Source organism: Sphaeramia orbicularis, chromosome 7 (assembly GCF_902148855.1).
Source record: "Sphaeramia orbicularis chromosome 7, fSphaOr1.1, whole genome shotgun sequence".
Lineage (NCBI taxonomy): Eukaryota > Metazoa > Chordata > Actinopteri > Kurtiformes > Apogonidae > Sphaeramia > Sphaeramia orbicularis.
The window spans coordinates 53,728,793-53,745,431 of NC_043963.1; the positions used below are offsets into that span (position 1 = coordinate 53,728,793).

The 16,639-nt window shown below is 36.8% G+C and overlaps 1 protein-coding gene across 1 annotated transcript; it reads right to left on the reverse strand.

Annotated features, from left to right (window-relative positions):
- Positions 1-1,434: 1,434 nt before the first annotated feature.
- Positions 1,435-14,318, reverse strand: ddost (dolichyl-diphosphooligosaccharide--protein glycosyltransferase subunit (non-catalytic)). The gene is made up of 11 exons (XM_030138300.1): positions 14,052-14,318; positions 12,060-12,170; positions 11,867-11,953; positions 11,654-11,757; positions 10,633-10,727; positions 10,097-10,190; positions 9,393-9,541; positions 7,952-8,099; positions 4,981-5,101; positions 2,154-2,260; positions 1,435-2,063 (listed from the first exon to the last, which is right to left on the reverse strand). The coding sequence occupies exons 1-11, from the start codon at positions 14,287-14,289 to the stop codon at positions 1,914-1,916; spliced, it is 1,404 nt and encodes a 467-aa protein (XP_029994160.1). The 5' UTR covers positions 14,290-14,318; the 3' UTR covers positions 1,435-1,913.
- Between the last annotated feature and the right edge of the window lie 2,321 nt (positions 14,319-16,639).

Here is a 16,639-nt window from a genome sequence, read left to right on the forward strand (position 1 = left end):
AGCCATAACATGCGGTGCACTTTTAACACCCCTCGGCTTCATATAGTGTAAGATTCTGTTCAAGATCAGAATCAGAAAAGCTTTATTGTCTGTCAGAAAATGGTCTTAGATGTCGCTCATACAACAAACACCAAAGAAACACACAATTCCTGAAACCTTAGTGAGATAAAATATACTGAAACAAATTATTTACACAGAGTTCAAGTAAAACTCTAAAATGTGCCACGTGGTAAAGAGCATGTGCTGGAGATCATTTATGAGCCACTGTTTGTTCAAAAGGATGTTAGTTCCTGCTCTATAATTTAGATTAGAGTGTCTTTGTGTCAAACTTATTCCATACATATTTATACGTGAAAGTACTCAGATATTAGAACTGCACAAGGACATGTGACCTGGAAACAGGAGGTCAAAGGTCACCTGTGTTCAATATTATTCTGCTCCATGACCAGATGCATCTACAGGAGAAATGTGGAGCAGATATCTGAATGCATTCTATAGATAATGGGATTATGTCATTGAATGGATAGACAGACGGACGGATGGACAGACAGACGACAAAATGATTAGAATACTCCTTCAGCCTGGAGTCGCCCGAGGAGTAAAAACACACCACATGAGCTAACCAGCACTTTGGTCATTTGTTTTCTGATTCATCTTAATAAAGTAAGATTTAGCTCACAGGTGTCAAACATGTGGCCCAGGGGCCAATCAGGTCCACCAAAGGGTCCAGTCTGGCCCTCTGGATGAATTTGTGAAATGCAAAAATTACACCGAAGATATTAACAATCCTTTTAGTTTAGGTTCCACATTCAGACCAATTCAATCTCAAGTGGGTGGGACCATAAAATACTATCATAATAACATATAAATAATGACAACTCCAAATCTTTCTGTTTGTAAATGTAAATATTTTCATGTATTTACACTAAAACAAAGTATAATTTCGCAAAAAAAATGTGAATAACCTGAACAAATATGAACCACCTAAAATGTCTTAAGTACAACTTTATTCTGTTACTAAATGTTTTGTGTTTGTAGATCCACTGAGATCCGTAAGTTATAATGTACATGAGTAAATGATAAACTGAGACTAAATATTGTTAAAATTACACTTATTTTTTCAGTTTGTTCATGTTATTCACATTGTTTGAAAGGATAGTTTGTAAATGTAAACCTTTTCATAATGTAAATTTACTTTTTTCACTCTAAAACATTGAGAAAAGTTTGGAGTTGACATTATTTATATATTATTGTTATATATGTTATATTATTTTACTGGTTCAGCCCACTTCAGATCAAATGTAGCTGAATGTGGCCACTGAACTAAAATGAGTTTGACACCCCTGATTTAGCTCATTTAATGTCTGAAGCACATATTTTCTAAAACTGTACAGCAGTGTTCCATCCCACCACAAAGGACAGGAAACTGTAAAGTGGAATGTCAGTATTTTATTGACACAAACTTCAGTGGTAACACATTAAAGTCAAAGCTCCATCAGCGTATTCAGTGCATCGTTACCACAATAACCCTTCACCTTCAAACTAGGGTCATTTACTTATGCTCCAAGTCCAATTCAAGTGCTTCACTCCTGACACGTTTGTCAAGTAAAACACATTTATTCACAAAAAAAAAAAAACAAAGACAACGACTGAATTCAGCTGAAAAACTGAATTCCTCTGTAATTTTAAAGTAGAAAAAAGTACACCTAACCACTCTAGGCAGAGAGTGCCCTGAAAACTCCACAACACCCTTGTTTATTTATTTTATTTTGGCCTTTTTGTTTGTTTTTTTTTGTACAAAGGACTGCAGTACAACTCCCCACTTGAGGACTCCACCTGTCAGGACATACAATTTTAGCTCCAACAGGTCAACTGTATGATGTCTTTTTCCTTCCCAACTGTTTCTCTGTGCTTTAGTCGGACTTTTCCTTCTCTTTCATGTGCAGGAAGACGACGCTGAAGATGAAAAGTCCCGTCATCATGGAGAACACGCTGGCGTAGTATGGGAAGGCGGAGGGGATGAAGCGCTCATACTGAGTGTGCTGTAGGGGACGGACAGACACCTGTGGGACGGACACAGCGCCACAATGCATGAGGACACGTATGACGACAGGACACAGATGTGGTAAGAGTGAACCCTGTGATGACTGTACCTGAGTGGAGGAGTACAGGTGTGTGTACCCCAGACGGTTATAGTCCACCTTGAACTGGAACACTCCGTACACGTCAGGCAGCTTGAACTGGACGCTGTATTTACCTCCTGTCATAAGGACACCACAGAATGTTTACTGATGAATACACACAGGGTTCATACATGTTTCAAAGTCAAATTCAAGCACTTTTAAGGGTCACTTTCTAATTTTTCCAGCACAGCCCCTTACCACTAGGGTCAAATACAGGAATACATCTACTCAGGATTATTTTATTCACTTTTTATCACAATGATGTATTGTATTATACTATAAACATCTAAAATTACATTTCATAACAGCAAAAAGTTTAGAAATTAAAGGAGAACGCAAAGTTTTATCCAAAAAACAGGGGAAGCCACTTTGTGTTTGTGTCTCTGTACAGACAGACTAGGAATACAGTGTACTTATGATTAGCTAGTTAGTCACATGTCCCCGTAAATTCCATATGAATAACAACGATTTCTACTCATATGGCACAAATTCTGTACAAAGGATGTGTTTTCTAAAATTATAGAATTGCCCTAAAGCAGGAGTGCCAAACTCATTTCAGTTCAGGGGCCACATACAGCCTAATATGATCTAAAGTGGGCCGGACCAGTAAAATAATATAAATAATAGGATAAGAACTTAGAAATAATGTCAACTCTAAAGTTTTCTCTACGTTTTTGAGTGAAAAATAAATAAAATTCTGTAATAAAAATGTTTACATCTACGAACTGTACTTGAACATAACGTGAACAAATATGAACAACCTGAAAAATAAGTGCTATTTTAATAATATTACCCCTTAGTTTATCATTTTTATCACAACTTACAGATCACAGTGGATCTACAAATACACAAAACATTCAGTAATAGGCAGAATATTGGTACAATTCCACATACTTCTCTTCAGACATTTTAGGTTGTTCACATTTTTGTAAAAGGCTAGTCTGTAAATGTAAACATTTTTGTGTAATTTTACTTTTTTTTTTTTTTTCCACTAAAAGAGAAAAATTAGCTTTGTTCATTATTTATAGGTTATTATGATAGTATCCCAGGCAGCATGTCCATATGGGCCCCAGAAGGGTTACATTTGGGCTGTATATAAGGGTCCCATGTGTGTTTGTCCGCAGTTTCCATGGTGGCCCACATGTGTTTGCTCATATCAGAATCAGAATCAGAATCAGAACCAGAGATCTGAATATCTCATATTTATTCTTCACACTATTTTATCCCACGATATTTATCTTTCATGTCATTTGCACTACTTCTCATGTTATTTGCACAACTTAAATTCCATGTTTTACAAATATCTTAGTTTACAATACTTTTTATTTTTTAATGTAAATAATGGTGCCTTTTACTGATATTTGTTGTTGTTTTACTGATATTTTTTGTCTGTCTATAAATTCTTGCACTGAAATGGAGAGCTTTACCTCAGTTTCACTGTACATGGTACAATGACAATAAAGAGATTCTGATTCTAATTTTGATTCTGATTCTGATATGGGCAAACACATGTGGGGCCACCATGGAAACTGCGGACAAACCCACATGGGACCCTTATATGCAGCCCAATTGTAACCCTTCTGGGGCCCACATGGACATGCTGGCTGGGATTCTACTAGTCTGACCCACTTTAGATTCAACTGACCTAAAATGATTTGAACATCCTTGATTGTTAATTTCTTCAGTGTAATTTTTGCATTTCACAAATTCATCCCAGGGGCCGGACTGAACCCTTTGGTGGGCCGGTTTTGGCCCCCGGGCCGCATGTTTGACACCTGTGCCCTAAAGGCTCATTTCTGCTCTTCGTTAAAGACGCAGACGGATACAGGCGCAGCGTTCTGTCCATCCTCTGTGTACATTATGTACGTAATTCTGTCCATTTTCAGGGAGCCTGCGGATGCAAACCCAGGTGGAGAATACGGAGCAGTGCCACAGGGAACCACAGGGGGCAGTGTTGAGATTTGAGTAGAATAATTTCCAGAAATAGCAGAACTTTTCAAAGAGTGACTGTGTGAGATAGTGAAAAACTACCAACATATTTATGACAAATACCTTCTGAATATTAATATCCACATTAAAAAAACGTCCTGTGATCACCATGTTTGTTGTTGACTTTCTTTTTATTCTCAAAAAACTTTACTCTTCTTCGTAGTATTTAGCCAGTATGGTTAATTAAGAGCGGCGCCTTCTAGTGGATTGATTGAGAAAACGGTCATTCCAATGTAGTAGATGCACTAAAGTATGAAGGCATGACGTTAGAAACGGATGAACCTATTTATGTATGTAAAGTGAACATAAATGCTCCCTAACGCTAACCCAATTAGATCCTCATAGCTGCAGATAACTGGTAATCACTTCTACCATGGTCTTGTGTTTCCTTACTTCTAGCCTTCAGGTATTTGCGTACAGTTCTGTATCCGTAGCCACTTTGTAGAAATTTACCTGGAGTCGACCTGAGAGCATGCGCCAATTTGCTTGTTTTTTTTTTTTTTAAATAGTTTTATTTTTCTAACTGTATCACCTCTCTGTAAGTTGCTTTAGGTCACCATCTAACCTGACAGAGTTAATATTAAAAATAAATACAAAAACCACATCCCAGAGTTAGAATTACAAGCACTTTCAAGCACTTGCACTAAAATTCAAGCACTTTTCAGACCTTGAAAACAACACTGAAATTCAAACATTTTCAAGGATTTCAAGCACCCGTATGAACGCTGAATACTGTTTAGGACAGTGTGCCCAGGTCCAATCCTCATCAGGTGAATATGAACCTCAGCTGTGTAAAGTGTGTACTAACCATTTTTCTTGAGGTAAGTCCTGACAAAGGGATCGATCCTCACAAACTCCAGCTGAATGTCGTCTCCATCAAAGGGAACCCAGTGGCCTTCAGAGAGCATCTCAATGACAATGCTGTACTCCTGCATGAGAACGAGCCACACCCATTAGGACACGGACACACACCACTGTCCAACATTCAAATCACGTTCACAGTGAACACGAACAGCTCCTGTTTGACCCTGAGGCTGATCACAGGTGACACATTATGAGCCTCAGTAAAAGAAAAAGCCTTCAGTGATCCTCATCAGCAGTGAGCACATCATTCTTTTCAAAACATAACTGTGTAACTCAGACACAAATGGACTAAAGTCTGTGGACCTGTTGAATCCAGGTGTTTCTGTTCTAACAGGGGTCTGGGATCCAAAACAATAATGACTAATGTCAGAATAGAGTTTTATATTATGGGATAGATATCCTATTGATTATTAATATTGATGTTTCTGTGTCCGATCCTCATGAACAGGACATCTGACTGGTGGAGACATGATGTGTCCACATATTTATGTCCATAGAGTTTAAAAACATCAATATTTCACTATACTTTAATGGTAGATTTTTCTTCCTCAGTCAGATGTGATGACAGTAGATGGTTAGATGAGGAAGAAAATTATCATTCACAGTCAGAGCAGGAAAAATATTAGAGACATTTAGAGGAAGAACATTTAAAATCAGTCATGGAGAAAAAAAATAAAAACAATGTTGATAGAAATTCAGTCCAAACCATCGGAGTCATTTTGGAAACAAAGATAATACTTTAAACCAAACAAACCAATGCACTTTTATTTATCCATTAATATAAAACTATATTCTGTAGGCCTGTAACGGTACACAAAATTTTCGGTTCGGTACGTTTTCGGTTTTCAAAGCCACGGTTCGGTTTTTTTCGGTTCGGTACAGGAAGAAAGAAAACCCCTCAAAATGTATTTCATACATTTGAATTTTTGAACATTTTTCCCCCAATTTTTGGACACAATAGAATATAGAAAAACAGGAGTAATATAATTCTGCTGCTATAAATCAAATAGAAAATAAAATAAATTATTAATATGACTAAATGTATTTTAAACATTAGTATAACACTTTTCCCTGAAAGGTAGTTTTGAACAAACAACAAAAATCTAATCACAGTTCTGTCAGTTCACAGTCTGCATAAAAATATCAACCAAAAAATTCTGCATGTAGTTCAACATTAACAGGAGGGTAAACTGGTATTCTGTTTTAACAAACTGAAGAGCAACACTGACAACAAACTTAACCAAATTATTTATTTTAGGACAGAGAACAAACTGTTTAGGACACTTTGTGTACTCGTGTGTGCGCACACGCAAGGTGCGATTTGTCTGGGGGATGGTTTGTTTGTTTGTTTGTTTTTGGTCGGAGCCGGGGGGGTGCGGTCCGGTCCATAACTAACGTAACTAACGCTGGCGTGAAACGAAAGTGAAACTTCATTTTTATATACTTTCAACGTCCAACTCTGAGTTCTATTCCTCTGGTATACAGCGTGCGTGAGAGACAGACAGACAGAGCTAGTGTGTTTTAGAACTACCGTAGCTCCCAGGGGCCACACAGCGTTCGTCTTATCTCCGTCTCTTTCCTCGTTGTTGTCTTTCACCGGGACCTGAAGTGATCCCAAACTGGACTGTACTGATGGTGGAGGGTCTTCAATCTCTTCCTTCCAGGTTCTCATCATATTTTTTTTTATTTTTATTTTTTACCTTATATCAGCTGCTATTTCGTATTTCAGGTCAATGTATGCGTCCTTAAATATGTCCGTGTGAAACTTGCGCGTATTTAAAGTTCCGCATCAAACAATGTCTTTCGTTCCTTTTTCTTCTTCTCAACAGACTGTGCCGTTTCGGTACAACTGTGTACCGAACCGAACAGGTGTGTACCGAAACGGTTCGGTTCGGTACGTGTACCGTTACAGGCCTAATATTCTGACATTAGTCCTTATTGTTTTGGATCCCAGACCCGTTAGAAAAGAAACACCTGGATTCAACGGGTCCACAGACTATTGGACATTTGGGTCTGAGTTAGACAGTTATGATCTGAGGATAATTATATGTTGGAAGGATGTGGTGTACAGTGTTGTGCAGTTTGTGACACCATTCTATACCCAAAGAGAATGAAGGCATAGAGCCTGTTGCATGTTGGGACACAGATACCAACTAATATATAAATAAATGTGCTAAATCCAACATACTTCAATAAAAGAAAATGGAGAACAAATGACATACATGCTGACAGGCTGATGTTTTCAAGATATGATAAAAAAAAAATGCTATTACATTTATAAAATAGTCTTATACATTTTGCACTACATGGAAAATGTAAAGTGAATGTATTATAATGTGCAGTGTTTTGAAGTAGAACTTGTAACTCAGAGAAATGTTCCTTTTGAGTAAAAGCTCATTAATTGGTGGAATTTCACATTTTGACCCAATACTGTATCTTGAAAACTGGAGCCAAATACTTACTTTTGACTTACATTTTCTATATTAATGACCCACACTTGGTATAGTTTGACCAGTGTTACTACTGTACATAAAATAAAAATCAATATGTACAGTGAAGGTGTTGTTCAACATAGTGTGCAGAGGTAGACAGATTACACTGACACTGTCATCTACTGGTATGGCACAAATCATAATGACAGACGGGACTATCAGCCTCTTCAGAAAAACGTGATTATTCAAATGGACCTAATTTATCGTTATAGGGAATATTTCCATATTTATCGTTGATCGTATCGTATAGGTTCTAAACACATCTGTTTATTAAATACATCTGAGGAGTTGAACTGTTCTTGATGTGGGTCTGGTCTGGTCACTGAGGGGTGATAGTGGGTCCAGAACCTGGACCAGTTCAGAACCACTGTTCTACTGCTAATTCACACTGGTTCGTCCAAGACACTGATATTTGAAACTTACCACGAGGTCAGTGATGGTGTATGCAGCAGGGGGCGTGGTCTCTCCCACAGGATGATGGGTAACGGCTCCCACTCTGAGGACTCCAGCCTCTTTGAACACCCAGCGAGACAGAGCCTCTGCCAGCTCCATGTTACCGGTCTGCTCGAACCTGACACGACAAAAGAGTTTCAGGTGTAGAAGACACAAAGGAAAACACCACTGATGAGCTGAGGACGTGGTTTGGATGGTTTAACATTTAACATGAGTGTACAGTGAAGGGTGGAATCAGATTATGTTACACACAAAGAGGGATTAAAATATGGTTTTACTTTTACTTTCGTCAGCTGTTTTCACACAGCTGGATGTAGACCATCATCAAAATTATGCAAAATAATTGCGGGTATCTTAAAGAATTGCACTACGGGGATTATGTCATAATAGTGACAGGCCCAGACACTACCTTTCAATAAATGCAAACAGACACAACTAAGTTTATGTTCTATTTGGTAATATGTATATAATCAGTACTAGTGTGAAAAAAACATGACCTGTTACCTCTTTGTGCAATGCTGGTTTAGATCAGGGGAGTCAAACTCATTTAAGTTCAGGGTCCATTTACAATCTAATAGGAGCTCAAGTGGGCCGGACCAGTAAAATAATAACATAAAAACCTATAAATAGTGTCACCGCAAAACCTTTATCTCTGTTTTAGAGTAAAAACAATAAAATTAAATTGTGGAAATGTTTACATTTACAAACTATCTTTTAAAAATTTAAATAACATGAACTTCAAATTTCATAAGAAAAATAAGTGGAATTTTAATATTATACCTCAGTTTATTATTGGCACAACTTATACATCACAGTGGATCTACTAAAGCAAAAACCATTAAGTAATTAAGTATTTTTCTTAAGAAATTTCAGGTTGTATGTGGTTATTCAGGTTCTTCACATTTTTCACAAAATAGTTTGTAAATGTAAACATTTTCATGTAATTTTACTTTTTTTACACTAAAAGAGAAACATTTGGAGTTGTCATCATTTATAGGTTATTATGACAGTATTTGACTTCAGATCACATTGGTCTGTATGTGGCCCTGGAACTAAAATGACTTGGACCCCCTTTACTGTTAAGATCATATGTGTCATTTTTTTGCAGTTCACATATTCATCCAACGGGTCAGACTGGACCCTTCGGTGGTCCGGACTGGACCCTTCGGTGGGCTGGTTTTGGCCCCCAGGCCGCATGTTTGAAAGCCCTGGTTTCGATTCATTGTGGTGCCACTGAACTTGACCCAATATTAAGATTCCTACAGCACAGCAGAACACTCCAGAGTCTGAGGGAGGGGACACTGACGTGCCTTTGAGCATGACTGTAACAGCCTTTCTGTCCATTCAGAGTAATGGAAAAATGTCACTGGTCCCACCTACAGACTGGTGTCACCACTGTTAGCCAACCCACCTCTGGGACCCTGGTCTGGCCTTCTGCACTGCAGAGTTGAAGTATGCATCACTGAAGAAGTCCAGGGAACCGCTGAAAACCACTCGAGCGTTGTTTCTGGCCTGAAGGCCAGCGATCAGCAGAGTGTTCTTCCCAACGGCGTGGGGGTACTGCAGAGACCACAGACAGTGGGTTATTAGTGTGGAGCAGAGGTACTGCAGAGACCACAGACAGTGGGTTATTAGTGTGGAGCAGAGGTACTGCAGAGACCACAGACAGTGGGTTATTAGTGTGGAGCAGAGGTACTGCAGAGACCACAGACAGTGGGTTATTAGTGTGGAGCAGAGGTACTGCAGAGACCACAGACAGTGGGTTATTAGTGTGGAGCAGAGGTACTGCAGAGATCACAGACAGTGGGTTATTAGTGTGGAACAGACACACATACTTCTATGGGACAAGTCTTTTGACATTCCCACGTCTTCAACAACTAGCCAATTGAGAAATATTTTCAATTTTAAACAATCCCCACCAGATTGCACTGCTGTTTTTGGGGGATCCCTGTGGACACAGAGGAGTTTAGGGGAGGGCTTGTAGAGAAAACCCAGGACACTGGAATTTTTATTCTTTTACAGAAGACAGAAGACCACAGTGTGTCCTGAACATACTTACCTATGTTGCCACCTTAGGATTAGAACCAAACAGAACTGTCATGTGCAGTGAGTTACCTGAGAGATGGGTCTGTCTGGGAAGAAGGAGTAGGATGTAGAGGAGCCAGTGAGGATGTCCAGGACCAGAGGGTTGTCTGGGTCTGCCACCATGCTGCAGGACAGGGACACATGCAAGTCACCGTAAGAAAGACCAGGAAAAGGACCAGAGGGAGGCAGACTAATGGCAGCAGAAACCTGCATCTGGACAGACAGGTAACAGTTCACAGACCATCTATTGGTCTAGGTTTATTTGTTCATGTGTGGAACTTTCCTTACTTATGAAAAGAAATGACACCCACATGCTTTCAATTAAACAGATGCATGAAGTAAACCTCAGGAAGAGTGGAGTAAACCTGGTTTTGGACAGGATATGGAGTGCAGTGAACCTGTTAAATGCTTCCTTGTTCTATTTCACAGATGCTCAAACAGGTCACTGAATGATGTGACTTTGGATGGTACTTAAACCAACCGAAACACGAGGCTTTCAGTTATTTGTGTTCAGTATCTTGCCTTCATTTTGTTCCTACCTGTGCTGCAGTGAAAATCATACTCACCCAACTCCCTTGAACAGGACAGGTTTGTTGGTGGGTTTGCCCACAATAGTGGGGGCTTTCAGGAGGTTCTCTGGATCAGCAACAATCAGTGTGTGCTAAAGACAACAGAGAAACCCATGACACAGGTTTAAAAGAACAGCCATGGAGAACATTCACATCACCAAACGCAGGGAGAGAGCCCCCTGCATCCATGAACCCACCCACCCGCATCCGCCGCAGGACAGGTGGGAACTGGGACAGGACAGCAGTTGGGACCTTTGTTCAGTATCACAATAAAAGACTGGAACTAAAACACTACAAATATGATCATAAACTTTTATTGAACAGACATATTATAAGTGAAGTGATATATACAGATAACAGTAGAGCATATTTAACTAATAACTGGATTGAACTGAACATTTGAATGTTCATGTACTGTTGAAGAATTAGTTCAACAGATTCACAGACTGAAAATATCACTGATACAAGAACAAATATTATTATTAAAGTTAATAGTGCATTTACATATATGAGTCTGAACAAATATTATTAAAGTTAATAGTGCATTTACATATATGAGTCTGAACAAATATTATTATTAAAGTTAATAGTGTATTTACATATTGTAGTCCTTTTTAGGTTTCATTTTATATTGATTATATCTTTATATCTTTTTTCTACACGTGATACTGAAATTTTCTAAACAGTTCCATAAAACACAGTCCTTAAGCTAAAAAAAATTAGCCTATTTGAGAAATGATAGGAGAAACTTTAATTTATGACACTGATGTTCACTGTGGCTGGATCTGACCCTTGTACATATTAAGAAGTTATTTTATTATTTTTTGCATATTTTAAGGTAGTTTTTATTCTATCCTATATATTTTATATATTTTATCCTTTTATCTTCTCATGCTACAAAACCCAAGACCTGGGTAAGTATATTTCATTCCATCATGTACCACTGAATGAATGACAGTAAAGCTGAGTCTGTGTAGATAACATTATATTCCAACACCCTGTCGTCTGTTCTGCTCACCTCTCCAGGGTCGGACACATCGTAGTTGTGATGGTCAATCACACCAGTCTTCTCTTCATCAAACTCAATGCCGCACTCACTGCCAAGCTCCCTCAGTGGATCACCTGTGGGATGATCAAAAAGAATCAACCTGCTCCATGGATCAACTCATTATGTCACAAATTTGCCACGGTTTCAATAAAAGTTAAAAATGAAACCATGAAACCAACTGACCGATATCTGAACTGGCAGCAACCAGGACATTTCCTCCACCATCGATGAAAGATGTAATTGTCTCCACATTAATGTTGCCTCCGAAGTCTGAAAACAACAAAAGGATGATTCACTCATTGTTTCTTTAACAAGGAGAACACATGCAGCCACATAACTGTTAAAGTGATTGTGAGCTTACAGAACCATGTTTTACCTTCAACTGATGGAGAAAAGATGACTAAGTGGTCGTATAGAAACTGTCCATATTTAATGAGAGACAGGGAGGGATCATCAGCTGTTTTGAATGTGAGATCAAAGCCACGATCTGAAAGACACAAGGCATAAATATTACAGTAGGAATTTACCCAAAATAACATACAGAAAATTTTACATAAACTTATAAAACTATTTAATTTCCATAATTAATGTTAATATCCCTTTTACCTCTTATTTATGCTTGTTCTACTTTTACCTCTTCTTAATTTCATGACAATGTGAGAAAAATGGCATCTCCATTCTCTGTATGTGCTGTACATCTAGTGAAATGACAATAAAAAAAAAACCTTTGAATTTTTAAATCTTGAATATTATAAAAGGTATTACCAGGGATGAACCAGCAGCAAGGTTCTTGGCTGATAGTGATATTTAAAATTATATTCTGTCTGACAGCTGATACTGACATGACTTCATTTGGGTCTTTTGTTAAATCACTCCTGCCTTTAGAAAGAAATGATTTCAATTCCAACTATAAAAACAGTTCCTATTTTAGAGTCTTTCAGTCCTTCATCACATTATCTTTGAACACAGATTGAAATATACAAACTTAGGGGAAAAAAGCCTGTAACAGAATATGACAGAAACTGTCATCAGTGAAAGACATCAGATACACTGATCCAGCCGATATACTGGCTCATCCTGAAGTCTTCTACTTTTAACAGTTTTTAAAAGTAATGTGATTTGAGTTGAAAATATTAGATGTACTTGGAATGTTTGATTTTGGCTTTGGCTCTCTGCACTCACTCTACCATTTGAATAGTATACTTTTATATTAGTACTATACTATTACTTTATTATAACAGGTACCTTTGATATTTAAGTTGATTTACTAATGAGGTTATTGTCGTAGTTGGTGTATTAACTATCCCATCAATGATGTACATATACCACAGTCCACGTGAACACATTCCTATTTATTACATGATTACTTAATAGTAAAAAATATACATCTAGTAAATGCTCATCACTGCACTGGCTGGTGTGAATTAATATACCCTTAATATGAAGTATTACCTAACTGCCTGCTAGATTAAATGACTGAGGTATTTCTAATGTAGGCTGGGGCACATAATACAAGTTGTGGGTTTTCGTGAGCATTTTTCTTTTACCTTTACTGGAGAGTTATCATGTTCCATTGTACACCAAGTATACCTTTCAGCTGTCCATATACAGTCATAATATGTCTGTATAAATACGTAACATGTTTGATATTCCCTATGTTTATGAGTGATTCAGTGTTCATCTTTGTCATCATAGAGTTTGAAGAAAAAGCACAGATGCATTGTTAAAAATGAATATATTTGACTAAAAAACTGAAGATAAAAAATAAAGGCCTCATATGTCAATAAACATCTACAACCCTTTGTTACTGTCATTTACATGGATGCATAATATGATTATTAATTAAGAGTTAACCATGTTAATTGCTATATTGTACATATACATACATTACTATCACTTCAAATTCCAAAATATAGAGTATAGGTAAGAGAAAAAATGCTCAGGAAAAAACATGAAAACCCATGACTTGTCGAATGTGTCGGAGGCTGAAGTGGATTCTCAGACTAAACCGAGAATTAATTCATTGTAAAAATGATTTGAGATCTGCATCTATTGTGGGGGAAGTAAGCCGAACTACAGAACAGACTTTAGTGGCTTTATTAAAGCGTGAGTTAATGTTGTAAAACTCGCCTGATATTAATGTACTTTAAAATTAAATTAAATCGGTGGAAAACCTAATGAAACTTGGTGAACAGACTCTAAGGAAACTAAGCTAATGCTAATAACCAGCTAGCATTCACCACCAGTGTCTACTGTACAAGCCCATGTTTCAGAGTCTAAAAGTATCATGTTAATTAAGGAAATAAAGCAAAGGTTTAACAGCAGAGAGGGGGTTAAGGTATAAAAACAGAAGCCTTTTCCTACTGACCTGCCAGACTGCGGAAGAAGATTGAATGGGTGTCTCTGATGTTGAGGTTGTCCAGCAGCACCAACGTCTTGCCGTCAGCGGAAACACAGTGCACCGCGGACAAAAAACATACAAATAAGAGGATACTTCTGTCCAAGAGTCCGAACCGCCTTTGGGTCTTCATTCCGGTCCGCTGTTTGGAATATGATACAGAATGGGACCGGTTCGCCTCCTGCACGACTGCTGTCAACGCCGCCATTTTGCTGCAGAAGTGGACGTCAGCGTTAGCGTCTGCTGAACTTTGACCCCGACATCCAGCCAATCACAGAGGAGAACGCGTCAGCCCTGACTGAACCTTTAGCCACGCCTCCTACTGGACCAACAAAGGTAGACGGAGACACATCTGCGGTAATCTGAGTACAGATATGTTTACATGAAGTTTATTATTGGATGTGTGTGTGTGTGTATATGGAAGTAAATCTGTCTCATCATATTTTGAATTATAAAAACTATTGAATTTCTAGCACTGAATTTTTTTTGCACTGAAATTAAGTATCTGAATTTTTTGTCTCTGAATTCAACTGTTCATAATTTAGAATTAAAAAATTCAGAAACAAAAAAATTCAGATGCAAAAAATTCAAAAGCAAAAAATTCAAACGCAAAAAAATCAGATGCAAAAAATTCAAAAGCAAAAAATTCAGATCACACATCTTCGCTGACCGTCTTCCTGCATCGGTGTCACATGACCAACCTAACGTAACTCGATTGGCTGGCTGTCGGTTCAACTTGCAAAAGAATCGATCGCTTATCCTTGGTGTCCCGGATGTGTTATCTGAATTTTTGCGTCTGAATTTATTTTTATTCTGAATTTATGAACATAGTTGAATTCAGTGACAAAAAAAAGTCAGATACTTAATTTCATTGCAAAAAAAATTGAGCGCAAGAAATTCAATGGCTTTTATAATTCAAAATCTGATGAGACAGATTTACTTCCACAGTGTGTGTATGTAAGTGTATATGTATGTGTGTATGTATAGATCTGTGTATGAATATGTATTTACATATATGTGTTATTGTATTATGTGTTTATGTAAATCATACTATATTTGTTCATAATAATATAAAGCCAGAAACCAAATTATTTAATAAGCATCAGTCCTATTATGGTATATAGTATAGATCTGCTTAGACTAGGAAGGTTATTATTGTTATTAATTATAAAAGAAGGGATGGGAGTTTATAAGTTGTACTTCTTCTCACTCCTTTTCGAATATGTATGTCTTATGTTTAAGTGTTTTGTTTATTTATTTTCTTCTGGTTTGACATTCATATTCGAAATAAATACATCAGTCAATCAATCAAATATCATATCCACTGTGCGAAATGGAGAAATAACAAGCCCTCCTTTTCTGAATTTACAAATTTAAAATGTTTGTCTTGTCCCTAAGAAAATTAAAAAAAAAACAAAAAAACAAACTGCAATGAAAATAAGCCAGAACAATGCTCGTTACTTATTATTTGAATATAAAAAGTTGTCTCTGTTGCATCTCTGCTCCTATACGTTAATTTAAAATGCCTAATGACAGGCACTGTATTGTATTTGAATGTGTTTTTGCTCTTGCCCTACATATCCCCATAATTTTTGTACTTTATTTTATTTATGTTCATTTGTATTATTATACTATTATCCTCATTGAGAGTTTGTAATTTTTCACAAGTTCAATTATAAAAAAAAAAAAAAAAAAAAAAAAAAAAAAAAAAAAAGAGTACAGATGTGTTTAGTTTTTTTTAGTTTACCTTAGCTTAGTTTAATTTGGCGCACATAGAATCATCAGATAACACAGAACCATACAACATGGTCAAACTAAATTTTTCGGCATTTGAAAAGGAGTGGGAAGAAGTATAACTTTTAAACTCACACCCCTTTTTACAAACTACTATTTAAATCAATTCCGCTTCCTTTGCTTTTTTTTCTCTGTATATTTTTCCAATAACACAAAGTATCCAGACAAACAATTGACATACTTTTTTAATCCTGACACACAATCAGATTTGCATAATAAACCATTTTTAATATAAACTATAGTATTTATTTGCACTTCAAATATTTACTACAAATACAATGATTAATAAATGTGATAATATCTCCTAATCATGATAGTCTGTATTAATTCATTACAATAATGTCTTATTTTTATGCATTCTTCTATAAAATAACTAGATATACACTTATTTGGATAAAGTTATATATTTTGTTATTATACTGGATTTTATACATCCTTTTAAATGCACAAACTGTGTGTAAACAGTGTGTAAGAAAGGCTCCGGCAGGGCTGTCAAACGCATTTTAGTTCAGGAGCCACATTCAACCCAATGTGATCTCAAAAAATAATACAATAATAACACATAAACAATCTATATATATTAAAAAATTATCTTCGTTTTAGTGTGACAAAATTACATTATGAAATTGTAAATAACCTGATCAACCATGTATTCCCTGAAATCTCTCAAGAAAAATAAGAGCAGTTTCAGCAATGTTATTATAAACACAACTTACAGTGGATATACAAATGCATAAAACATTTAGTAACAGACAGACTATTGA

Excerpts from the sequence above, each read along its gene's own strand:
- ddost (XM_030138300.1), bottom strand. The coding sequence starts at position 14,289 with ATGGCGGCGTTGACAGCAGTCGTGCAGGAGGCGAACCGGTCCCATTCT. Across the intron at positions 12,171-14,051 it reads CTTCTTCCGCAGTCTGGCAG|ATCGTGGCTTTGATCTCACA; the intron begins GTCAGTAGGAAA and ends TGTGTCTTTCAG. Across the intron at positions 2,261-4,980 it reads GACTTACCTCAAGAAAAATG|GAGGTAAATACAGCGTCCAG; the intron begins GTTAGTACACAC and ends TCCTTATGACAG.